The sequence below is a fragment of the Corvus hawaiiensis genome, chromosome Z (assembly GCF_020740725.1).
Source record: "Corvus hawaiiensis isolate bCorHaw1 chromosome Z, bCorHaw1.pri.cur, whole genome shotgun sequence".
Lineage (NCBI taxonomy): Eukaryota > Metazoa > Chordata > Aves > Passeriformes > Corvidae > Corvus > Corvus hawaiiensis.
The window spans coordinates 38939123-38965999 of NC_063255.1; the positions used below are offsets into that span (position 1 = coordinate 38939123).

At 41.4% G+C, this 26877-nt stretch overlaps 1 protein-coding gene and 1 long non-coding RNA gene across 3 annotated transcripts in view; one reads left to right on the forward strand and one right to left on the reverse strand.

Moving 5' to 3' along the window:
* The first annotated feature begins 3529 nt into the window (after positions 1-3529).
* On the forward strand, positions 3530-18816 carry LOC125320179. The gene is made up of 3 exons (XR_007201039.1): positions 3530-3615; positions 13367-13489; positions 18583-18816. It is a non-coding gene; the product is annotated as an uncharacterized LOC125320179 (long non-coding RNA).
* Positions 18817-24145: 5329 nt separating this feature from the next.
* The window catches only part of DAPK1 (death associated protein kinase 1), an 84683-nt gene continuing 81951 nt past the window's right edge, over positions 24146-26877 (reverse strand). For both annotated transcript variants that reach the window (XM_048291294.1, XM_048291295.1), the window contains one exon: positions 24146-26534. In XM_048291294.1, coding sequence (XP_048147251.1) covers positions 25302-26534 — 1233 coding nt within the window. In that variant the 3' untranslated portion in view covers positions 24146-25301. The remainder of the gene's footprint in view (positions 26535-26877) is intronic.

Genomic DNA, 26877 nt, shown 5'->3' on the forward strand with positions numbered 1-26877 from the left:
ACTGCTTCTGTCTGTGCACCACGATATGTTCACAAGCCAAACTGTAAGCCCAGCGTGGTGATGGTCTGCTAAAGTGAACAGAGGGTCAGTGGCAGAAGTTACAGTTAATAACTGGGCAGATACTCATAGAAATAATTTTCCATCAAACTCTTATGCTGCAGCCACACCAGCCACAGTAGCCTTTGCTCAATTGAAAACATCTCTGTGAGGGCTGAGCAATGCACCCCTAGGTTAGCAGAGAGGAGTGAAATCAAGAGCTCCTTCAGTTCTTCTGCTTAAAAGCTCAGCTGATGCCTCCTCAGTTCAGAGGAGACCTAGCTAGCCATGCTAATCACAGTAGTCAGAGTTCTGTCTGCAATAATCCAAAGATCAAAACTTTGAAGGAAGATACTTGTCCATTACTTTAAATCTCCCCATTTCAGAGGATAACTTTTGAAATTGCTTTGAAAAAAACCCCAGCTTTTGAGGAACTCTACATATGCAAAACTCCAGCTCTTTTGCCAAAGGCATACCACTCTTCCAAGACGCCGGAACACCACCTTTTAATAACTAATCATGTCACTATTGCAACAGCCAAAAGTTTGCCAGCTGCACTGTAGCTATTAGGCCCTACAAGTTACCAGATAACGCAGGCCATGCATTTCTAAATAGTGCAAAGAACTTGCATAGCAGTGTGTTGCCTCTGAAGCTGATGAGTCAATTCAGCATTGAATCTCCAGGGACAGATCTCATCACATTGCAAGTGTGCAGCACAATGCTCTCCCTTTGGAACCAATCTACTTATTTGAATCCAGGATTTTGAAACTTTTTTGGTACTTCAAAATCCTTGCCCTTCTTTGTTCTCCTGGTACAAGTACACAGAGGAAGGAACCAATCTGCATCCGCCAGAAGACAACCCAGCAATCAGAAAAGCTAAGCTCCTTTGTAATGGCAATTGACTTGCCAAGCTACAGGAGGCTGGAAATATGTGAAAAACATCTGAGCAACGTAAACAGAATAAGCTATGTCACACTCAACTGTGACAAGCAAGCTGTGAGCACAAGCAGCTCCCCCAGACCAGCAATCTCAAGGTAACTCATGAGCCATGATCTTAACTGAAGTAAAAACAAGTAGTTTGTTTGTGTGCCATGTTATCTAAAGAGCAAAGGTAGGACATTTATTTTATTTAGTCAAAGTGTTGGATGGATTTTTGCATTACTATTGAGACTAAACTCAGGATTTTTATTCCTGAAATAAAAATATTGAACTTGCTTACTTAAAAAGCCGTGACTGTGAACGTTTGTTTATATGAACATTAAAGTCGTATAGCTTACAATCTAGTTTCTGTCATTTCACCCTACTACACTATGGCATAAGAATAGACTTCTAAAGGAGCATGGTCTCAGTCAAGATGTACTTTAAAATGTTATATAGCCTAAAGTGCAAATTATTGTATTTCATAGCAAGCTTTCACTGACCAGCTTCTATTAGATGGTACCAAAAAAAAGAAAAAAAAAAAGAAAAAAAAGAAAAAAAGAAAAAACAAATTTAAAAATTAAAGTCTCATATGTACTTCTGTTTAGCCAAAAACTTATCCAGCTTAGAAAATCACAGTTATATTGCAGAGAACACTGTGCTGATTTTCATCCCAGAGTCTGGTTTGTGTGTAAGAAATGCCAGTCATATTTGTCTTTAGGAAAATGAAACTTTAAAAAATACAGGCCAACTTTCTTTTCTAAAAAATAATCACGATTTTCTTCTACCTTATGGCGAAATTCTTCTTGAAGGAAAAAAGCACAGTAAATTTCCAAAACTGGAGTGACTACTTCAGAAAGCTGGGAGGATGTGAGAAGACAATTGCAGTAGGGATATCCCTATGCTGCTTGCTTTAATATTCATTATTAGTGGCACAGTCAGAAAAGTTTTAGAAACTGCAGATATTTTTAACCTAAATTGATTTGAGCATGCCAAATAAACACGAGCAGTTTCTCTTCTTATATGCAGTTCCATGAAAATAACCAGCTTTCTCTTTGGCCTAGGCATTCCTCTCCACAGATCTGAGGTGGCTCTGGAGTTTATAATGTCCCTCTGGGATTAACAATGTTCGTTCATAAGTAACCTCTTAAGAATCTTTGTTTTGGATTCCCTCTAGCAAAATACAAGATTCAAACTGCTTCAGCTGGAGCATAACCCATAATGAGGTTAGCTGGATCATTATTTGGTTAGAAAAGGAAGCAGCACTTTCTTCAAGGGAGCCCAGATAGGGTTCTCTGAGTGTTCTGAAGACCTGGGAGATGGCTGAGGAACAGTGACACAATCCTTCTGAAACACTTCTTTGTTTTCAGCGGTCTTGTGATCTCCAGAATCACCATTTCCTCACCCAAGTGCTAGATAAGAAACCGCATTCCAGCTTCTCTGCTGGTCCACAAGGCAGAGACGACTTCGTTTGCATCTCAATGTCTTACCTAGTCACAGGAGTTGGGAAATGATGCAAGGGATTGCTTGCCTTGCAAGAAAGACTGGGTGGGGATCCTCCATTACTTCAGGGCTAGGGTTTCTCAAAAGCAGTATTCTGTTTCTGTGAGGCTTTTTGATGAAGGTATTTTTTTGTATGTGTGGGGGGGAAAAAAGAGTTCTTTTGTTTTCTTTTTTCTTTTACATTATTTTTTTTTTCATAGAGGTTAAATACTGAGTCATGTTTGAAGTCAGCTTTGAAGCTTTGACCATGGTGTAACTCACATACTTAAAATTTTAAACTTCAATTTGATTGATTCCTCATTCATTACTCAGGGTCTCCTCCTGATTTCTGACAGGTAGTAATTTCTGTGTTTTGGGAGATTTGTGATTTTGAAAGCTAACTGGGGGAAATAGTGGGAGTATGCAGGGAAGTGTCATCTTGAATTGTTGATGTAGAAGTTCACAAATATAGAATAATTTTCACATTTTATTGATGTTTCTTTAAAATTTTAAGGTAATTGGTGTTTTTTCCTTCTTATACTAAGAAGGACATTAAAAAAAAATACTCAAAAGTACTTACCATTTCCTGACTCTCCTAATTTAAAATTTTATTCTAACAAGCTGGAAGTTGTAAAACCAGTCTGTATTGCAAAGTTCCTCTGACCAAGATCACTTTCTTACTGCCCATCTGTACTCTACAGATCACAGTGAAAGCATTTTAACAGATTTCAAAGAAGGTGTGGGGAGGATTTCACATACTATTTTATTTGAAACCACATTTTGTTTTAAACAATGATCCAACATTTCTATTTTGAGAGGGAAACAGTAATAAAGTTCAGAGAAGTATAAATCGTTTAGTATTTGACTAAGATGTTTGTATTTCTGCAAGCCATTGTAAACAGTTGCATAGCATGAAAGACAAATCTGTCTGTCTCCTGTTGTTCTTGGAGCAGTAGTGTCTAAAGGGCAAGCTGACATGCTGGAAAGCTTTTCCCATGATAAGCTTAGAGACTGTGAGTGAGGTGAGGAATTATTTTTAAACTTAAAAGTTACAGGCTGGGCTTCATTAACAGATCATGTGAGAGAAGGTTAAACAAAAGCTGCTTGCAGAAGAGGAGAGAGGCTATTGAAACAATCAAATACGGGTCTGGGTCTAAAGTTTGTTTTCCTGAAAATCAGGTAAGAGCAAAATAAGTGCATGTGCTTTTGGGGTAAGAGCAGTGGTGACTCAGACCTGCTGTTATTCCTGCTTTACAAACAGAAAGACTGAAGAAAGAAGAAGCAGTAATGTGCAGTTGTGGCCACTGCAATCAAATGAACGACTATGAACAAATCACTGTAGGCTCTTCAATGCCACGATTAGCCATGGTAAATCATAACGCATCACATCTTTTTTTCTATTTCTACCAGTCTAGATAAATGCAAGGGTTACCTAGTTTGGGGAACACTAACACATATATGATATAAATGAGTGACATGAGCATTGCCGTGTCTGTCTCTGAGATTCACTTGAAGCATTCTCAGCCCACTGATCCCCAGGAGGCTGGCAAATGCTGTCAGATTTACATTATTATTTCAAATATTTTAATAACTGCTTAATCCCTGTGGCAGACACACTACACCAGGTCTTTTATAGAACTTTTATGGCCACCAAGGACCTTCTTGATCGGAATCTTCTCACTATCAGTAGAGCAGAATTTCTTTTGATCTCTCCTTTGATCAGCCTCAGCCCATGAGGCATCCTAAATGTATGCCACAAGCTTCAGGACAGCACAGCAGAAGGCAAGTGACTTCTGCACTGGTTGTTCATTTGCCACTGAAAGTGAGTGTGTGCAAGAGGACATTCAGCTGGAGGTGAAGCTGATTTAGTTAGTGGCCAGCATGAAACAAGATATTTTAGGAAACTGTTTCACATCACAGCAGTGTCTTGATGGCTCCGTGACGAGGCCATACATACTGCAGCAGCTGTAGAGCTGAGGGCTGAACTCTGCTTCTTAAACTTGTCTCATGAGCAGCTATATATAAGCTTGTGCAATTTCCTCTTGCTCCATATGGAAACATCCACAGGGATTTTACTAGACCTTGCCCTTGGGCTTGAAGAAGAGCACAGTGAATGACTGACACAATATTCATACAGTTCTCATCCTTGTCACCAGAGTTTTCCTCTGCTCTTGTAGCAGGCTATCCCTTGGTGTGTGTGCATTACCAGAAAAGTGGGCTGACCTGGAGTGGTCGTGGCACCAGCCTACAGTAGCTTACAGCTGTGCTGGACTGTGGCCCAGCTGCCTAATATTGGGACCTGCTCAAGCCAAGCCTCACCATTCACAGGTCAGTGTCCTCTACCTGTAGATTCCTCCCTCCCTGAGCTCTATCGCTCAAAGTCAGACTTGGATATTAGCTAAGTAAGCTATTTTACACACCGGCCTGCAAACAACTCATTACTGACCATATCCATGATTTAATGCAAAAATTTGGCCTTTGCCCATGGCTGGAAATGTGGTGAAACCCCTTTGTTCAGCAGCTTTCCCGATGCTGTGTACCTGGGCTGCCTTCTGCTCTACTGCCCCCTGATAGTGGTCCCAAGCCATCCCATTAGCATGAAGGGCAGACACTTGAGCACACACTGCAATCCAAACAGACTGCCGGCTGTTTCCTCTCCCCCAGCTGACTTTTTTTTTAAGGACTTTGTTTTTTGGCTAAACAAATAACTGCTCAAAACAGAGGCTGTGTTTAAGGGCTTTGCCAGGGTGAATGCAGTCTGCTCCAGCTACCGTGTCTGTTAACAAAGGCTTTCCTTGCTGCAGGTTTCAGTGCAAATTTTCTTTCTGTATTTGGCCACATTTAAGAACTACACTGCCTATTGCCCAGTTTGCAAGTCTTCAGTTGCCTTGTTTGTCTGAAGGGGACTGGAAACATTAAATCAAAGCGTCATCAAAAAAAGTCTTTAAGAAATAGTTTAGAAAATTCTGACTTAGACAACTGTCTGGCTTTTCATGTTAGCTTTCAAACTCGAATTGATATAAACATGTTTTAAATGGTACCAGAATGTCTAGCATGGATGTGTCTTCATGTTTTAGCTCCGTAACATGTCCTTTTCACCTGGACTCGAGGCAAGTTTTGTGCCTGTCTGATGATCCTGTACAAATCCAGTGCCACTGAGGTTATTTGCTCCTCCTGTGGTAACCTCAGTGAGATAGAAGTTCATCTCCTCAGACGTGGGCCCCTCTGCTGCCAGTAGTCCTTCTCCTAATCTTCCCTCAGATGACTAAGGTTGTGTACTGATGGCTCCTCATGCAGAGTGAAAATTAAGACAGACAAAGGACAGAGTTGCTAAGCAGAATATATGGGATTTTTTAACGTTTCCCACAACTTTTCTCTTACACCCATCAAGTCAGTTCATAGTCCTTTATATGCTCTTTTACGCCTCAAATTCTTCAAAATAAAACCAGCAAAAAATAAGTTCTTCCTCCCCCCGCCCCTAAGCTTTATCACCAAGACCATTCACTCTGTAAAATTTGATTTCATTAAGTGTTAGCCTTACCTTATCACTATCCTTTGAGAGAAGCAGAGGTCAGCAGCCACCCTAGATATTGTGTTAATGCACATTGTACGGTTTTGGCTAGATCTTGACTGAAGATAATCAAAACAAAATAAAAAAGAGATAATAAAATACCTCACTGTAATGATATCACTACTAAAGGCACTATTTTGCATTGTTTAAATACCTTCCTCTTCCACAAACATTAACTAACAATGCTTTGTTAACCAAGACCTGTGAGGGAATAAGGGATCAAGCCTGAAAATAATTCAGGACCAGTGTCTCTGTAAAACCTTCACACAGCTGTCAAGACTTGTTTCTACATGTTTTCCTAGCTAGAGCCTGGTTGCAGAAACAAATTTTTTGGGATTACAAATCAGCATATATGTCACTGCAGCACTGCCCAAACTTTAGTGGCAGAAGATGAAAGCCAATTCTCAAACTGATTTTTTTTTTTTTTATGATAAATTGCTAGTATGTTCTTTGAAAAGGGCCTGAACCATTTATTTTATGCAAAACACTGGAAAGACAACAAGAATTCATCAATGATTTGTAATTCAATTCAGCTCAGATGTAGTTCTGCATCCTGAATTAACTACAGGCTTGAAGGAGAAAATAGCAGTCTAGAAATATCATGGACCGGTGAGGTCTTGGCTGACTTTTTGCTGTTCTCCTCCTCATGCAGAGAAGTCTAAGAGGATACTTCTTACTTGTTCTCACATACTAGAGCATAATTCACAGATGCTCAGCTGCAGGGTGCAGTGAGTGTTTTTTTTATAAGACTGCAGATAGTAGGGCTGTGAGTGGCTCTTTATGAATCCTGAGCAAGGGAGAAATATCATGAAGGAACAGTTTTATCCTCAGGTCCCTGGACAACCTTATCCTTACCTTCAGTTATGTACTTGCAGTTGTGTATATGCATAATTCACTTGCTTGTTGCCTGTTTTCCCCATGTTTCCATTTTGTTCCTCTCTCCCACCGGTTCTGGGAACCACTAGGGTTACCTCACATTTCTCAAACAGCTTTTGAATTCAAGAAAATATTCAAGTTTCACATGAATCATAGTGAAGCACACAGTGCCTTACCATGCATCCTTACGTAGGCTGAGCTGAAAGTGTGCGAGTAAGAGTTCCATTAGGTAGGCAATGCAGAATAAATGGTGAGATTCACACTTGTCCTGCTCCCACTCCCTTAGTCAGACCATCAGTACCTTCTGTTTGTTTTTTCCCCCTAGAGAATATCAGACCTAGGGCACGACGTCATCCATGTGTCTATTTCCCTTCTATATCTTTTGAAGACATTAGCCATCACAAGTCAGATGTGAAAGGGAGAAATCTCCAACTTTCCTGGAAGGCAGCTTTTTGATAGGAGAGAAGAAAACCAAACCAGAGCCTCTGCTGGGGGAAAGCCAGGGAGACTACAGCTGCTATAAACCAGTGCTTGGCAGCTGCACTGCAGTGTTCCCCAATCTGAGCATCTACAGCTTCAATCTGTGGCACAGCTTTCACTTGCTCAGTGAGGATGGGAAGAGATATAGAGAGAAAAGAATGAACAGGAGACAAAAGAGAGCCCCAACAATAATGAAAATTCATTGGTTCTGCCCTCACACTACTTCTTCTGCCATCCATGTTGACATCTATCTCCACAGCTTCTGTCTCATTTACTTGTGGAAGATCCCACAGCTACCTCCGTGTTATTACCGAAGCCTGGTAGATTCTTGGAATGATGAATTGTAGCTAAGAAGAGCAATTCCTACCTGTGCTTCTTTTGTAAAGAAAGTGAAGTGTGTTGAAGCAAACAGGCAGTGCAATATCCTTGTCTACAGAACTCAAGACTTTGTACTGCAAGCAGGCATCCTACAGACAAAGGAGGAGGCAAAGGCAGGATGAGTTTTGCTTTTCCGTTTGACTGTTTCTAATTAGGTGAAGTCTTCTGGGGTAAGTGAAATCACTAAAAATTGAGCATCCTGTCACTGCCAAGTAAGGTGTGACAATGTGCTTCTCATCAGTAACAGGAACCAACAATGATAATAAACATCAATTGTTTTCCTAAGAAAGCATCTTAGAAAAGCAGTTAGGATGAAAGAATCATCACAAAAGGTCAATACATTGCCTGAGTAGTCCATTATTCAGTACACATTTTAAAAATAGAACACTATCCCATTTCTATAGATGGCATTTCTTCAACAAATGGCTGGAACCTTCAGTCATGCCAGTTCTGAAGAAAAACCATGCCTTGTATTATTATCCACAGAGGTGGTCTCATATAATTCTGTCAATTCACTCACATGAATAAACTACACACACACACTTTAAAATGTTTGCAGGACTAAGCCCTTAACACCTAAGTTGTCTGCTTCAGTGGGATGGAAGAATTAATTTTTTCTGCTCAGGGAATAGCTGATAACACTAAGTCTTTTATGCACTTGTAATGCACTGCATCATTTTTTTTCCCAGCACTGTAGCACTAAATTTCAGGAAGACTAAAATAAAAAACTAATTATAGGGCACATAAATGCACTCTACTGAATGAAGTGTCTTTTGAAGAGTGTATAATTTAAGACAGTATTTCTCGGAGGACTAAATGGAGAGTAACTTGACATTTTTTGACACCTGACTTGAGAAAATAACAAATTTCTCAGAGTTGTGTAAGCGAATGTTATGCTATGGAGGCCAAGTGGAACTGTTAAGAAATTTTCTTCCTTCCCCAAAGCTACTGTGAAGACCACACAGCAGTTTTTTCCAGGGTTACTTTCTGCAATGAAGTATATAAAGATCATTAGTGTTTTGTTTCACACCTGTACAAGTGTTACAGCAATATTTCATAGTTATATTTATATATATGTATCTCCAGTGTCCAAAGGGTCCAAACTGAGGGCTTGAATACAGTGAATCTATGGTGGTGGTGTTGCTGTTTGTATACCACGTGTTTCATGACAGAAGGAATCTCCTCCAATCCCTCCTGGTTTCTTCTGTTAAAAGTTATTTGCACTGTGGAGAGAAATATGTGTGCTTGTTGATGTGTGGAGGAGAATGTTCTAAGCATCACAAGCTGAGCATTTTCTTCAGGCAGAGTTGATGAAGCTATGCTACTCAGAGATAAGATTAGCAGAAGATTAGCAGTCACATTACTTGTACATGGAAACTAGCAGGGTTAGGGCAGAAGATCAAAGCTGCTGTATTACAGAGGCCTTGTTATGGCTCTTTTTTCTTTTTTTCCCCACTTGTCCTTGAGCCTTGCTTTATGCTTTCTTGTCTTACCATCTCTGTAGAGTTTTTTTTGTCACTGGAACAATTTGATTTCTTTGGAGCTTCCTCAGACTGGAATAGATGTGTTTGGTTTGTTGCCTGTCCCCCTTCTCTTTGACTAAAAAGTCATCCCCTGTGCTGTAAACATCCCTGCAAACCTTTGCTTGGCTTCTTCTCAAGTTGTTGCCCAGCTATCTATCTACATGAAGGAGGTAACTGAAAGCATGCAGCAGAAGATAGAGTGGAGAACAGTGTCCTCCATAGTGCCTTCTTTGGGACAACCACACACCACTCACATGGTACCCATACGGTACCCAGACTGCTTGATCAAGAAAGGCATTATGCTTTCCCTTTGAGAAATAACTCCCAGTCTCTTCTTGCTGCTGCAGAAATAGCATGTGCCTAGATACATTCCCATCCAACCAAGCCTTTACAAGGACATTTAAAAGTGTGGAGCAGGAGCCCTGCTAGCACGGTGACTTCAAATGCATGTGCCCACACATGACTTACCTGGCTAGCAGCTATAGCAATGAAACAAGTTTTGCCAGTAGCTTGGGTTGACATAGTCTTTTTCCCATTAAATAGGTCACAATGTTGGTTTTTGATTTGTGCTCTTGTTTACCGAATTCTTACCCTCAGGCTGACAGATAGCCTGAAGGCACGATGTTGCAAAAGGACAGTGGGATGGCTGAAGGTCTGATGAGAGATGTGTCCCTCCTGCTGCAATGCCCTCTCTACCTCCCCAGAAGCCCCTGTACAGACAGACTGGAGGTGAGAGAGGGGAGGAGATGGGGTCAGGGCAAGTTGTGCTATGCAGTTTGACGATTGTGCAATGCTGTGTCCCCAGGCAGACTTGAGTCAGTGCAGCAGTGCACTCCAGGATCTCCCTGCACCAGACACCTCCCCTTATTTTACCAGAATGCATTGCACACAGGCTGTGCAGGAAATCGGATGTAATAGATTTGTGGTTATATTGCAAAAAAAAAAAAAAAAAAAAAAAAAGACTGTGTGAAATCAGCATATTTGTTTATCTTATGGAATGGTCAGAGGAGAGAGCCCTCACCTTCTTTCACGGGTGAATTGTACAGATTGTGCCTCCAAGGGTGATGAGAGACAAAAAAAGACCATCTCTCTCACCTCCCAACGGCAAGTGGGCTGACAGGAATCGAGGAAGAATTGTAGAACAGCCAGACAAAGGAGGAATGTGGCAATGGTCATTTTGAAATAAACCTGTTTGTGACAAGCAGTGACTGTGGCAATATTTACGCTATGATTCATACCAAAGTGCAGCACCTGCAGTTCTAGTCTGGATGACTTTTAGGATAGAAGCAGCAGCAAATACTATTCTAATGTTTAATAATGAGCAAGCAAGCAAGCGTCAAAGCTGCTCTTGGCTCTAGGACTGCATTTACTTAGAGCAGGACTTGTGTAAGAGGTGGCTGGAAGCATCTTTACACTGCCAGATGCATGCTGCTTGTAACTGACTCACAACAGACTAGGGTTTGCACAGTTGCCTGTCTCTGTTCAGTTGCAGTCTCTCTTCTCTTTTATGTGACAATTGCAATTGCAAGAAACTCTTAGCTGGCATATACCCATTAGAGCCCTTTGAGAATGCTCTCAGAAAGTCCCTTACAATGCCTCCCACTCTTCCTTGATGACATGACTGAACTTTCTTACCTCTGTCTATGCTAGAGAGCCAGCAACAGTGTCTGTCTGTGTCTGTAAGCTGCAGGCAGCTCCTGGAAGCCTCCTTACAGAGAGATACAGGCATGTTATTCTCTCTGTACTACTGATAAACAAACTGCTACAGCCAGGAAGACATCACAGATGCTTTGTATGCCTGGTTATTGTTGAAAGGCAGCTTTTAGAAACTCATCAAATTCCAGTGGACACCAGCGAGAGTTGCATGTTGTAACACTGCAAAAACAGCTCTTTTGAGGGAGTCAAAAAGCCAGGTTCCTATTTCTTTACAGAAACTCAGCTTCAGAATTTGGGACTGTACTCCCTCTCCTGCCCTAATAATATTGATAAAAACCTAGTTAGTGAAAACGTACTGGCTGTCTTAGCAGGGGAAAATGAGATCAGGAAAGGGAGAGTCTACAGATTATTTCCTCCAAGAAGATCTTTGCTTCCATCAAAATCTTCAACATTTGGACTTCTCATTTTAGTCCTCAAAGGTACTTAGTGGTTTTTCCTACATAAAATACTTGTGCAGGGAAGTATCTTCACACAGGCTGGTTGGGTGACTCCTCTGCTTAGCACTACACATTCTCTTGGTTTTTCCCTGTATTCAACTATTGAAGTTAGTTTTGAACAGTTTAAAGAAAACACCCTTAAACATTTAAGCAGGAAAAAATAAGAAAAAAACCCCAGTTTTTTAAACAGAAAAATGACTAATATAAAGCCTGGAAGAATTGCTGACTGTGGGAAACCTGCTTGCTTACATTTTGCCCTTCTCACCTGTCTCTAATTTTCCACTTGAAGGAATTTTTGTTTCTCTTCATTTCCATTTCAGGTTTCTGTCTTTTAAGTCAATGCACATGCATCTCATATCCTAGCTAGTGTATTTTTTTAATTGCTGGAGAGGTAAAAGTTGTACCTCTGTGTAGATACAAAAATGTTGCTAGCAAGGATTTTCTTGCTATTTTCTAAGTCCGTGAGAGACTTTTCTCTCTCACAGAAGAGGTAGCAGGGAATGTAAACAACCAAGCCACCTGCAACCTTGGAAAGTCTTGTTTATGGTATAGTAGAAAAATATTTTGACAACGGATGTTTTAGGATTTTAGCCAATCACCCCAAGGGGTGGCTGATCCTTTGTCCAATTAGACTATGAAGAAAAAAGTCTATAAAAGAGTTTGTAAAATAATTAAATCAATCAATCTTGCTGCACAATTCCTGCCTGCTGGATCTTCTCTCCTCCTCCTCCCTATGGCTGCGGGACACGGTGATATACCATAGGAACCAGGCCTGTGGTAATACCTCTGCACTTTGGAAGCAGGTGTAAAGGCCACTGTTACCCACATCTGAAGCAATGACAGATCTTTTGCCTGTCCAGAACTGTACAGCTTTTCTCCATAGCACAGCCCAGTCCTTTGTACTTATTTATTTTGATGAGTCTGTACATTTGCTTTATACATGAAGAGGAAATAATTCAAAAATACATATTTCCAAAGCCCTGATAAATTAATGCAGTTTCCATACACAGTAAATAAAAGACAAAACATACAGGGAAATAGAATTATAAATAGCTTTCTGTACTCCTTTTTAATACATGTACTACTTAGAGACTCAAAGACTCTGGAAGTTGTCAAAATTAATACCATCCTCCATTCACACGAAGTGTGACTTTCCCAATCTGCACATCTTCCCCACGGTGCAGAAAACATCCTGGGACAGGGAGAATTGTGAGGAGGCTGCATCATTGATAAGTCTGCAGCTGATACTGTTACACAAAAAACACCCACTTCCCAGCGAGCAGGGTCAAATGGTGAGGGGTGCTGTAACTTCTTCATTGAGAAAATGTGGACCACTCAGAGTTCACCCTGATCTACAGAAACAGTTTAGCTGCGATATTGTCCACAGTCTGGTATCCAGCTGCAATACCTGGGAAACCCACCATCCAAAAGCAATGCCTTAATCCTTGGTCACACTTGACCTGGTATCCGGGTCCAAGCTGATACCGCTGCTCTAGCTTCAGGGTGGTGCCTTTCTTGCAAGGCTGTTTCTGGAGCATGGCCCCTGCAGACAACTGGGGCCATGTGCCAGCCACAGCATGGCAAGCCCTGCTTCTTTGAGGGTGAAGAGCGAACAGATTAAATGAAGACCGTTCTTCAGAAGCAGGATCACAGAACAGCCCTTAAATTCATCAGGGTTTTTTCAAATACAGGAAAATGCTTTCTGACTCACTGACAGAACTGGCATGATTTGTTGGTTTGTTTTATTAATGTTTTCCCAGAGTCATGTAGACTCAGGTCTTGAAACCATCAGTGGTATTGGGTGTGCAAGAAATGGAAAATTGAGTCTTGCTTTGTAATAGTACTTTGAATTTAAAATTAACCTTGCTCATTATATTGGTTTAGCTGCAACATTTGCAGCAGCTGCTGCCTATCTATAACAGCATGCATTTTTTCCCCTTTCTTTTCAGACTGAAAGGAAAGCAACAAATCCAAAAACCAATAGACTGAAAATATCTGATAGGTATGATGAAAGAGATGAAGTGGGACAGATGACACACTAATGTTTGAGTTTTGCTCAAAAATGTTTAATGGTGAGTAGTACCACATTTCTTCTTCATGTTCTGTGCCTTTCCATCCACACCTCTATCTAGCCTCTCTCCTCCCAGTTCTTGTTTTGTTGCAGCATGTAAAGCCCAGGTCCTGTTGAGATGGGTAATGGCTTACATCTGCACCTCTGTGACAGGGCTGGAGGACCAGCATACCCTATACAGCTCTTAGGAACTTAGCAAAAGTAATGGTCTTTTGAAAGCTCAAGAGCTTTTGCAGCTCTGAGACTTGAACTAGTTTTAGAAACATTGCCTGAGCTGAACTGCATCCCAGCCCTTGCAGGCAGGGCAGGACTATAAACTGTCAGCACACCACAGAGGGCTGGGTCAAGGATGGACTCTGTGACTTCAGCAGTGCCACTGTGGCACAGGCAGGAGCACAGCAAACTTCCTTTTCCTTTCTTCAGTACTAACCGTGCCTTCATCACCAGATGAACCAGAATTAGCTGTACCCAGACAGCCTGAGGAGAGAAGGAAAGGGCTGTGGATGTCACTCTATATTTGCTAACAGGAGTAACCTAGTACTGAAGGGAGGGCACTGAGTCAGGAAAGGTCAATCCCACAGTGCTGCATTTACTGTGCTGTCCTCTCCAGAACAGGTGCTGTTGGTCTCAGGGCTTGCCTTTCTGGTTAAACATTCTCCATAGTACAAACTCTCCCAGCTCACATCTGCTAGTGTTTCTGCATTTGGGATAGTTGCTGTTTCCCTGGAAGTGGTGAGTAGAGGACTGTTTTAGTTTCTGCCAAGGGCCGCTGTCATCTAGACAGTTTAACCAGAGCTTATGGAAATACTTTTAGCTAAAACAAATACTGGAGTCACACCTTAACAGAGTTTGAAACTATTTATGGATGTGGTTTATCAAGCAATTCAGGCTGATTTGAACCAGGATTAGCGCTGAAAAAGAGACATTCTGGCCCCTCCCTCTACTGTCAATTCTCATTTCTGCTCTAAGCTGTAGCAGCAAGTTCATTGGGCTGCAAACAATGCCCTCAAAAGCCAAGTGACAGCTTCCTGCTGGATGAGTGAGCTGAACTGGCTGAGCATGCCAGGTACTAGTGTGAAAGACTGAAAAGCAAGGGTGGACAGGACAGGTCTTTCCCTTTTAGTGAAACACGGCTTTAGATTAGTTTAAGAAGCTCAGGAAAAATGGACCATCAAAATTTACAGTGTTGAGACTAGAGGGCTGACTAATGGCAGAACTTGGTTAAAATCTCTTCTGTGGAAAGCTAGGCAGAGATTCACACCAACCAGAATCTAATACACCTAGCCTAGCATGTACATATCAGATATAAACTCTCTATTATTCTCTCTCCATTTTTGCCAAAATATTCTGGACTAAAGTAAAACTAAAAAGTAAATAAAAGCAAAACATGACAAGTACAGAAAGTTGCTGCAACAGAGTACCTAACCCCTGTCATCTGTCCTGACTCTAGCTGTAAACACACATGCACTCTCACACACCAACTACCCTCCAAACAGGAGACGTCAGCCTTGGTCACATTTGTTGATCAGTTGCCAGCAGTCTCCCGATCAAAACACATGGACTAAGGCTTTGAACTGTGGCTATCATCCAGAAGAGCACCTGCTCCTCTCTGCCTCAACCCTGTAGTTATGTTAGCTGCTACATGCTTAGTTTTGTTTACAGTTTCCCACTAACCTCTAACCATGCTTCTTTTACAAGCCAACTTAGGTAAGCTGAACAGAGCATTTACTAAGCTGGCAGAATTAGACTCCCTCTTGCAATCAATCTAAAGGGACTCTGTCAGAACTGGACGTACAGGGCTCTCCAGGAAACCATACCAGAACATGGGCTGGCTTTAGAAAGAGTGGCTTATTTTCCAGGTGCCTTGTTTACCTTGACTACAGATAAACGAGGGCCTCCCATTCCCAAGACTCTCTGCATCATGGTGAGTAACGAAGAGGACTTGTCATTGCCTCCAGCTGCCATTTAAAACTGTCTCTGCTCCCTGCAGAAAGCAGCGTAGATGTGTCACAAAGGTGAATGCTGTTTTCTAGTCTGATTGTTTCAACACTTAATTATTCCATTCCCACTCCCCAAAGTGTTTTATTACTTGGTTTGTTGGAGCTGGCAATCACAGGTAGGCTTCAGGGAGCAGAGGTTAGGAGGAGCACATTTGGCTTCTCAGATTTGAAACTGTCTCTGTAATTTGGTGGACTAAAAGCTGGAAGGAAGGACTATGCTATTTATGATACAGCTTGTGGAACTTGTTCCTTGTGCAAGAACATCATCCTTTTTTTGACCCTAGACTCTAATTTCAGTCCTTGGCATCTGAACACTGCACCTTCGATCAACATCTACTAGTAAATAATATTCCCAACCATTCGACAAGGTCAAAACCCACTCATTTCACACATTTCCTTCTTTTTCACATTCCCATTCTACCTTTATCACCAGTCTCCTTCCATATAATTAATAAAAATAGCAGGAGATGACAGAGAACATTGAATAAAGTCTCCCTTACTTATGGCTTACACTGCAGCCCTCCGCCCTCCACAGGGGCATCCAGGCCAGTCCCTTTGTCATGTCAACTACTGCATCTCTGCCCATCAGGAATACGACAGTGCTCTTCCTGGCTAATGCTGGGAAATGTGAGGAGATAACATGTCATCTGAACTTGCCTCTACCATAATACTATGGCTGTGGCTTTAAATACTTTTTACTGTATTACATGATTTAGCCAACATTTCTCATCAACCGTGGGACTGATTCAAACACTAATAAGAGGAAGGACATCCTCACAATTAAGCATGTGTCAGATGAAAACTAAGTGGCAGAGGATGTTTAATAACCTTGCACCACACCCTGCCTGATGGCAACAGAGCACTCAAGAAATCCCTGTTGTTGGCAGTGGTAATGAAGGCCTTGTCTGAATTACGAACATGACACAGTGTGTCTCCAGCTGGGATTTTTAAGTGTTGGGGAGCACCCTCTGGTCCACAGTAGGAAGTCTTTTGCTTGGGCATACACAGGAAACACTTGTACCAAGCAGAGGAGGCAGAAATCAGTTTCTCTGTTGGTGTGGAAGACTGCTCTTGGACAATGTTTACATTGCGCAATTCCAGCCCAGTTTCTTAGTTGTCTTGTTTCACAATATAGCCAAAATCACTTACACTACAAGATTTCCATACTTCATTTCATTTCCTAGATTTGAAAAAGACAAATGAATTGACTTGGCAGATAAATTTTAAAACTGGAAGTTGCAGAAAAAGAATACAAACAGCTCCTTGTTACAACTGAAATTACTGTATTTGCACCTGATCCTACTGCTTCCCAAAATTGTCATTAGCACTGTTTGCACACTTTACTTTTTGAGGTTAACCTCAGCACAGGCAGAGAAATGTAAGCCCGAGTTGGCTGTGATTAGGTCTGCAGATCAGTTTCTCCAAGCTACAAATGGAAATTGGCTTTAGTTCATGCAAAATGTGGCTCTGGGCCTGGTGGATGTTAATAATAAGGTTGCAGTGGCATAACAGTCTTCGTACGTGCTGTGTATGCGTGGATGCAGGGCTGTAAATTCCTGTTAGGGAAGGTGGCCTTCTGTAGATACAAAAATGCTGCTAGCAAGGATTTTCTTGCTATTTTCTAAGTCTGTGAGAGACTTTTCTCTCTTACAGAAGAGGTAGCAGGGAATGTAAACAACTAAGCCACCTGCAACCTTGCAAAGCCTTGTTTATGGTATAGTAGAAAAATATTTTGACAACGGATGTTTTAGGATTTTAGCCAATCACCCCAAGGGGTGGCTGATCCTTTGTCCAATTAGACTATGAAGAAAAAAGTCTATAAAAGAGTTTGTAAAATAATTAAATCAGTCAATCTTGCTGCACAATTCCTGCCTGCTGGATCTTCTCTCCTCCTCCTCCCTATGGCTGCGGGACACGGTGATATCCCCTAGGGCCCAGGCCTGCGGTAATAGCCTTCCTTCACCCTGCCCTGGTGGCAGGGAGGGGCCTGACTGAGCGCGGCAGGGGGCCTGGCCAGGTTGTTCCTCTACACCTCCCACATCGTGGCTTCGGCAGGAAAACCCAGGCACCCTAGCAGAAGGATGTCATTTTGCCTCCCCCTCTCCAGAGGGAAGGTGTTGGGAAACACTGCCTGTGGGAGCCCCGCCATCCTCTTGGCCCTTGTACTTGGCAGGTGCAGGGCAGGGGAAGGTTGCCATATTGCCTTTGTCTGGGGTCCGCCATCTTGTTTGTGTTCCTGAGGGTGAATACATTTTTGTGGGTAAAACACCCTCTCTCTTTGTATACTTTTTGTATTCATTTTGTTGTTATTGTGCGTTTCTTATTCCATTGCTTTTTGCATTGAGAAAATTGTTATCTCAGCCCATAGCCTCTGCTTTTGTCCCTCCCTTACTGGAAGTTTTGGGGATAAGGGAGTGGTTTATTTGGGTTTAATTTCCTGTTGGTGTTAAACCACAACAACTTCTGTCTGTAATGCAAAGGCACACTGAAGTCAGGACTACGCTGTGGTATTGCTATGTAGATGTGTAAAAAGGAGTTGTGGTTCCAGATGGATAGTGGATTACAGGAGTTTTTTCTACCAGATTTTGAAACTAATTCTTCTAACAACAGAAACTATTTGGATATTACTTCACTTACCAGTCAAAGTAACAGTTGGCAGAAGTTTCTCTTAGGAGATTATGGAAAATTTCTGCCAAAGATTATGTTTTTCCATTGGAGAAAACTTTTCTTTTGGAGATTTCATTGAAACAACATCCTAAAAACAATGTGCATCAGAGATGACGATGATAAATATTTGCTGAAAAGTGGCTTCTAGCAATTTTATATAAATTGGCTTCACTTCTGGAAATGAAAAGGTATAGTCCAATGAACACTGAAAGAGTCAGAAATGCTCCCCTTAGTGCTTAATGCAGTTGTACAAGTACAGATGAACATCAAACTTGAGTTTAGTGAGATCCCTTTGTGATTATGAAGTCTGCTCTTGAGCTCCCTGGTGGAATGTGAAAAATGCTTTAAGTCTAGCACACCATAAATAAAAACATAAAACAGTTGCACCTCTATTCTCTTCACCAGATGCCATTTTTGGTATTTACAGGTATATCCATGGGAAATTCAGAGATCATATCCACACTGCACAGCTGAATTTTGCTGGAGTTGGGTACATGGTTGAAGTGATGGTAGAAAGAGGCCCTGGGACCATCATGTTTATCTAACAACCACCCCATGCATTCGCTTTGACCTGTGCTCTCCTTCCATGCAACGCCTGGCTCACCTGGTGCCACAGACAGCCTTTCACGAGTGATGTAGCATTCTTCCCTGCAGTGAGTAATTTAAAGCAGAAAGGTGGGTCTGGTAAGGGAATTGTGAAAATACTATGCTAGCACGGAAGACTGAATGTTTAAATAACTGAACATCCTTACTGAAGAAGAATGTATAAAAAAAGCCAGAATTTCTCCCTGGCATGCTTTTCTTTGGTGGCTGTGGGAGTTCTGTAGCACTTTCCTAGCCATGATAGTAAGAAATAGGACAACTGCATGGTGCTAAGTCACAGCTGGGGAAGTGGTTCTTCCTGTAACTCTGCTTCACCTTCTGCTGAAAAATATTCTCCCTGTTTTGCTAAGTACAAACCAACAGTATGTCTTGGAGAATGAATGGCAAATGGGAAGTCACATGGTACCTTTGTATTCATCCATTAATATCTGTCCTGTAGACCCAAATTCACACCAGTAGATTAGGTTCCTTTCTGTATTTTCCTGGGATGGTAGCAGTAAGTGCTTTGCAAAACACTTCTTATCCAGGTGTTATTACCTGGGATAAAAAGGCCTGGAGATCCTCCTCTTCCCAGTAGCACTTGCAAGCTTTGGACCTTGATTCAGTTCTTGAAGCCTACATGGAAACTGTGTTAATCCATCAGTTTAAACATTCATGCAGCTCCTTTCTGAACCTCTGTAAGCAGATTGACACTTCAGGTGAGGCCTTAAGTTTCCTCTGAAACCAGTACTGGTACTTGACTACCAGGTCTAGCAACTGCAAGTGATATTTCCTTCTGACTGAGCAAATGAGGAAATTTAGCCCATCCTATCTGATGCTAATTTGGTTATGGTGACTCACGTCCTTCAATGTTTTCAAGGTTAATTGTTACAACATTCTCCAGCTGCCAACATAAAATGCAGGGGTCTGTAGAAAATTTTCTTTTGAAGTGTTCTAGTTGTAGAGGATGGTGGTAAATTTCTTAAGTATAACCAAATCTGAGTCTAGTCCTAGCTATCAGGTGTTATTGGGAAACACCTCTAAAGAAATATCTTTCCTGCTTCTTCTGCAGATATATACCTTAGGAATGATGAAATAATCCATACTATAGACTTAGGAAAGTAGGACTTTCCAAACCAACTCACCTGGACCTGACCCTGGCTTTCATACGCACTGACACATTGCCTTTGGCACGAAATTCCAGACTTGTACCCTTTATTTTTCCAGTAATAAAAGTTTTGGCTTAGCAGTAATTGAGTACAGTCAGCACTCTGCAGAGTATTTTTTTTCTCACACTTGCAACCAATAGAAAGACCTAAAAATGATGCAAAGTTATAGTGCTTTGTAGGTAAATTTAGTGATAGCAGGATTCACTGCTGACCTTCTCTTTGCGCTCCTTTTGCTTAGCTGATTGCTACATCTATTTTGACTTGTAAGCAGTCTTGTGTAGGGGGTCTGAAATTGAGGCTGATTCATCTTTCATGGGTAATAGACTAGTCAAACTATACTTCTTAGTGGCCAGGCTAAAAAAGTAGATTTTGCAATGCAATGAGCAGCACAAAAAGTGAAGCACAAGATGACTCAAAGAGTCATATGCATGCCGTCTTTTAACATCAGCAGTCTAACACCTCTAATGCAAGAGCCCTCCCCTCTCTCCCATGTTTCTCTGGTAGCAGTTTTGAAAAGTACAACTTCAGCCTCCCCTCCCTGTGCACCACATGCTGGTGTCTCACTTAGTCCTTACTCATGCAAATTCCAACCCTCTCCCACAGCCCTCCAGCTTCAATTGCTGAGGTGCAGCAGAAGCATCCTGACAATATTTCCAACGCGTAGCCCAGAGCTTCTCCAGGTGCATTACACTCAACTGTGACCATGCCTGAATCCATAGGGAAGAGACCTCACCGAGCTGCACTCTGAATCCTGCAGATCCAACAGAGTGTGGATTCATGAGCCTGGACACAGAGCCACCAGAAATGCATTGCACCATTGCAGCAGGTGCTACATTTCTGCAGGAGGAGTATGTGTGGGCTCAGGCTGTCAGCACCTCTTTGCCAAGAAATCCATATGAGATGTGCAGCATGTTCAAGCATTTGCTCCTGTGTGAGACCCCTTATCACCCTGCTCTAAATTCTTCTTAGTTTTCCTCTCTGCCTAGGGTATGTGAGTGCATATTGGCAGTGTAGGTGTCCTAGGCTTGGTGTCAGCAGGAGCCAGAGTTTGGGCAAGATGGTCCAGGTTTGCCTTCTCTCGGCACAGGCCAGTGAATTTTAAGATACATCCAACTGACTCAGCAACATAATTGCTTTCTGAAAAATGATCTTTAAATATGCATGTGCTGGATCTGGACCTCACCCAAAGTAGTCTGGGTAGTGCAAAAATGCTAGGTCAGCTTCTTTAATGCAAAACTGAACCAGCTCCACTGAGATCCTCATCTGGCTTTGAGGCAGCATAGCTGATGGTCCCACTGTTCCATACAGAGGAATACCATCAGTTCCCTTCTATATACCGCTCATCTGACTTCTGAAGACCCAAATACTTTAACCTGCAAAGTCTGAGTGGGTTGGCTGTAACCCTTTTGGAAAGCAAGTACCTTAGGAACTGTTGAAAACTGATTTTCTTTCTCTTTTCCACCCATTACCTTGTCTTCTAGTCAGACAGTGCCTGAAAAGAAACAGGAATGAACTTTCGATGTCTTTTTGTGTGTGTGTGTGACCCAGTGGACTGAGTTTAACAAATAAAAAATCAAATGGAAATAAATTTTAATATTTTGCAGAGTGCTTTCAGGCCACCTTCAAAGATGTACTGCTCCATCTCCTCAGACTTAGCCAACAGCATGCTTCATTTACGTTCTTTAGAGTTACAACTTGGGCATTACTCCCCATTTCATTGGCAAAGCTGAAATAGTGATGCAACTCAAATCGAGGCACCTGTTTTAAACAGCAATGCTGCAACACAGCATCTCTGCAATAAAAAGGTTGCAATTAATTAAGGAGGTAATTTCTCCTTTGAGGGAGGAACACAGCCAACAGAGGTTTAGGACCTGGAATTGGCTTGCAGCACAGCCAGCTCTAACAACTTCACTGTTGCTCTCTGTAAAGACCTGACTATTTAGGAAACTGGCTCCTTTCTGAACCTCCTGGCTCTGTCAAGCATGTGACATTCGGGAGTTTCTAAACTCTTGTAGTTTCATAAGTCTTTCTCAATCACTTGAATTCCAAAGATCCTAAAACCTCTGGCTGTCTCCATCTTACCCTTGTCTCCTCACCCTTTTAAGGTGAGAAGTCATATATATCCACCTCCACTCGAGGCCACGTCTGGATGCCCTTGGCCCACCTTAAAATCATTTGCATGTAACCACTGATCTCTTGTGGCTTTCCAAACTCACTATTCAGGTTAGCAAATCACTTGCATGTAGCCACTGATCTCTTGTTACTTTCCAAACTCACCAGTCAGGTCAGCAACAAAACTTACAAAGACAGTACAACCAGTAACACGCAATAAAAATAGCAACGTGAAGCACTTCTTTTATTCGATGCATGCTGCTGCATGCTGGGGAGAAATCATTGGAAAAATGGCCTGCACCAAGGTGTTTGCTTCTACCCTATCTTCTTCTGAAAATTTCTTCAAAATTTGAATCTGGGTGTCAGTAGAACACTTTTCTAAACTGCAAGGTAATCTGTAATGCATCTTGGCCTTGAGCAGCAAACTTGAGAGTTTGTCTATATTATGGATTTTGAAGACAAAATTAAAATTGTCACTCATTGCTTTATCCTCAGTGTTATGTTTCTGCAGCTCTTGTCTGAAGCTACAAAGATGGTTAGTATCCAGCTTCAGTTATTTCACTGTCAGGAGCTAAGCTTACCATGTTCCTTGCATAAACTATACACTCTGTACACATATGACTGAACTTTTTTGACCTTTCAAAGACCTGCATTTTCTCCATTTTTGGAGTGAGTCAGGGCAGGATCTGTGCATTTCTTAAACACATTTCTTAAAACTGTAGAATGAAGTTCTCCTTCTAGTTGCATTCACAAAATAAAACATGGAATTAATAAAAGTGAAGCGACAGAAGGGATTGTAACACTTGGTTAGCCTTTTTTTTAATCCCGAAATTGTCATCTAGGAAAAAAAATTGTCTTTTCTTGGTCAGTAGCACAGGATTTAGAAGAAAAGAATCCAAAGCTATCCTATGACTGTGATTCACTTTCCTGAGACTATTTACCACAAAACCTGTAAATGATGCAATAGGCTGTGACTGCTAGTCAAAGGTTCATCATAGAGTCCACTAAGTAATTTATACTCCCAGGGCTGCATTTTAGAGTAAATGGAAGCAAGAAACCGTGAGGAACATGCTGTTGGGAAGGGAAAAACAAAAAGAAAGCAAAAGGAGTAGTTAATGAGTGTTGGTAAGTTGACCACGCATCTCAAGTGCGCATAAAGCATCTGGGGAGGTGGGCAGGGGAGGAACCTTTTCGGGTAGAAACCCAGTAAGTTTTTTGACATGAGAAAGACCCCTCCACTTATCAGAATCTGACAAAAGTACTAAAAATGTCTACAGCTGGAAGGTGAAGAATGATAGTGGCCATTAATTGACAGAGGTACACACAGGCTGCATGGAGCTGGGCTCTGCACTGAGCTGCTTTGAGCAGTGGTGGGAGATTCTGAACACAGTTTGTCAGTGGCAGAATATCAAAACACAGACAGCTCAGGGTAGGACTGCTCATAAACTATACTTCTTACTGAGGACTAGACTTTAAAAGAATGGTTAACTATAGAGCCCAGCAATAGCCGGGACCTGGGGAAAGATTTAATGAAGTAAGAGTAAAATAGGCAAGGAAAGGCAGGGGGAAACAGCAACTAGCATTTTAAGAACACCTTGCTTAAATCCTTTGCAGCATACACAGGGCAGAGGTATTGTGCTAAGCTGCCTGCATAGAGTGCCATACCAAGACTGTGCAGCTAACAGAGAGTGATGCTGAGATTTTAAATAAGCAGCACCAGCACAGTCCCTTGTGTGATGAGGGGATATTTAATGTAAAGGACCATTATTGCAGCACAAGTGTCCTCTCCCTCTGCAGCACAGTATTATCTGGAGGATTCCTGATGATAGTCTCACATTTGCTGTGTTGGTTTCCATTATGAAAAACCACAAAGGAAAAGCTATGTAGCAAACTGCTTCGGCTTGCCATTTGCTGAAACGAATGCAGATCTCTCTGCATGCACAGGGACCACCTCTGCAGTAAAAAAAAAAATACATAAACATTCCTGCAGCTTACTAAGAAATCCCCCTGAAGTCAAACAGGAGGTTCCCAGAACTTCAGATGGCAGGCATTGCCTCTCCACAATTGTGACTGTAAAGAAAAGAGAAGTTTTGATACCCTTCATCAACACAATGTGATCAACAAGGATGCAACAAGCAACAGTTTATTTGTAGAAAAATCCTTTAAAATTTACTACATTGTTAGATTAGGGAAAAAATAGTCTTAATATATATACATACAATATATATAAACAAACACATATCGCACCATGAAAATTACATGCTTTTTAGAACAGAGAATGGGTCATATTCCCTCATATCAATTTTAAAGTTATCACTGCAAGAAACCTTGCTTCCTTTTTTTTTTTATCCCCATCAAAGTTTTCAAGTACAGGAAGTAAGTAATGCAGGATCTAATAGTAGAAAACCTTTGTTATACACAAATTACAACTGACAGCTAGACAATATTATTCTGCAGTATTCAACACTTGTGGTTTTTGAACTCTATAATGATATGAACTTTTACCTGAGGTGCATGGAAATAACGAAGCATGATAATTGGCAAGTTTAAGAGATTTTCACATTATGATTTGACTGTAATTGAAGTTGATTAGGTATCACATGTCTATATGTATAGTACTGGCACAAGAATGCTCTGCATGAGTCATCACCAATGTCTTAGAAGTGCAGGAAAAATTAACAGGCAAGCACCACTTGCAATGATAAGCATGCAGACAATTTAAGTGAAACAGAGGTAGCATGTTCTTTAAACTCCAGCAGGGTCATTCAAATCAACTGCACTCTCCCTTCTGCAAAAGGCACTCACTTTTTCAGCTAAAAACAATGCGCTTAAATTTGGTCATATTGACCACAAATGGTGGATTTCTCTCCTTACAAATATAAAAAAATGTTAAGCAGAGGACACAGTGGAAGGGAAAAAAACAAATGTAAGAAACACACGTAAAAGGTACTATGTGCTATTCCTCTCCCTACCTTTTATGGGGAGAATTATATAAAACAGTTGCAGTACATAATCCAAAAGTTAAGACTTTCCAGTTGAAATGGCAGTATTAAGCAGCACATTCTCTATCAGAAATAGTTTTAAACCACCAGAAGTACAGCAGTCTTTTTAATAAAGAGCAACAATTCACAGTTAGGAGTAGAAAGTTTATGAACAAAAAAGGTGGTGCCAGAAAAGGATCCTTTGATCCAAAATCTCATAAATTAGTATGCATTGTAACTTTTATGCAGTATCTTTTATCCTTTCTGCGCTTTGAAAGGATGCCCATGCAAAACACCTCCTCTTACCGTGACACTACAGAACTAATCGAGTTATAAGATGTGCCACTGTTGCAACTGGAAGCATAAGCCTCTTGACCATTAGCATCTAAATTTATTTTGAATACAGAAGATGCCTTCAGTAAGAAATCTGCTGCATCTCTGCGACCTAATTCCCTCAGTTTAGACATTAGTATGCCTACAGTGCTGTCAGGTGCATTACTCCATTCCTGCAGAAGGGCATGGACTGGGCTTGAGAGAAAGTAATTTTGTGTTCCATTATTTGTATTGTACTTTGCAACAAGATCAGGGAGGCCCAGGTTCATGGCCAGAAGGCACCAATCTTTGCCCATTGGATCAGGTGGATCCAAAAGTCGGCTTAGTTTTCTCCTGGTGAGTAGATTCAGATCAGAAACATGGATATCCATTCCTAGGCTTCCCTGGGAGTAAACATCAAGACACCCAAAACAAAGTATACTGCTAAAGCTCTCTTTATATCCCCCCATAGTGTTAGTTAATGATGTCTCCTTTTGACTCTGTGCACGGAAAAAGTCTCTAGGCTGGTAGACCATTACTGGCTCATGATGTTCCCTCAGCTGCTGAGGACTAAGGTAATATTTCCCAGTCAGAAGACCTGGTAAGGTGGTGGCTATTAAGTTATCAATGGTGCTGCACACAGAATCCAGAAGTAAACAGCACTTGATCTTCTCTGTTTCCAGTCCTCTAACTTGAACCTCTATACCCTGCCCATGGTTGACCAGCAGCACTAAAAGCTCAGCTCCACGATTCATAATCTTTGATCCGTTTACCCACAAACGTATATCAGCATCTCCCTCTGTGCTCTGCTGATGAATCCACCTGCAGAGATTCACCTGAACTTTATGAAAAATTCCACAAGGAAATGGGGTAAGATGTTCCACAGGAACTATTCGAACACCACCATAAATCAGCACTTCATCCTCCTCATCTGTCCAAGACCTGTGGAGATTGTCAGTCTTTATGAGAGCAGGAATATCCACCATTGCTCCACTGCTAAGGTCCCTTGCACAAATATCCATGGCATCCAAAATCTGTATCAGTTCTTCCACGTCACTATCTGTCACCAGACGCTGGATGTCCTCTATAGTGTACCGACCTCTATAGTGATGGAGGGCTTTTGGGTTCTCCACTGACAGGATTTTTCCAAGAACATTAGAACAGAGCCAGCGAGGATCCAGAAGCACAACATCTTGGACAGTTTCACTCTGCATAATGTTAATCTGTTTATAAATATGAAAGTTACTGTTTATATCCTGTGAAGTACAAAATAATAGCCGAAGTTCTTGCCTTCCTAACAGACTGACCCCATAACTTGATTAACACTGCTCACAGGAAAAAGCAAACAGTGCATTTAAATATATGGCAAGTACTCAGAACAAAAACCAGATCTTGCTGTTGTTTTCCACTAGTAATGAAACCATTAGAGCCTAACAGCTGGAAAGCCTAGTCATGCCTTGCAAGCTGTTTATGCAAAGCTGTTATCCTACTATTCAATTTCTAATGGACACATATAAATCTCTCATATGCAGTGAACACTTCATTGAAGGTAATAACATAGTGATC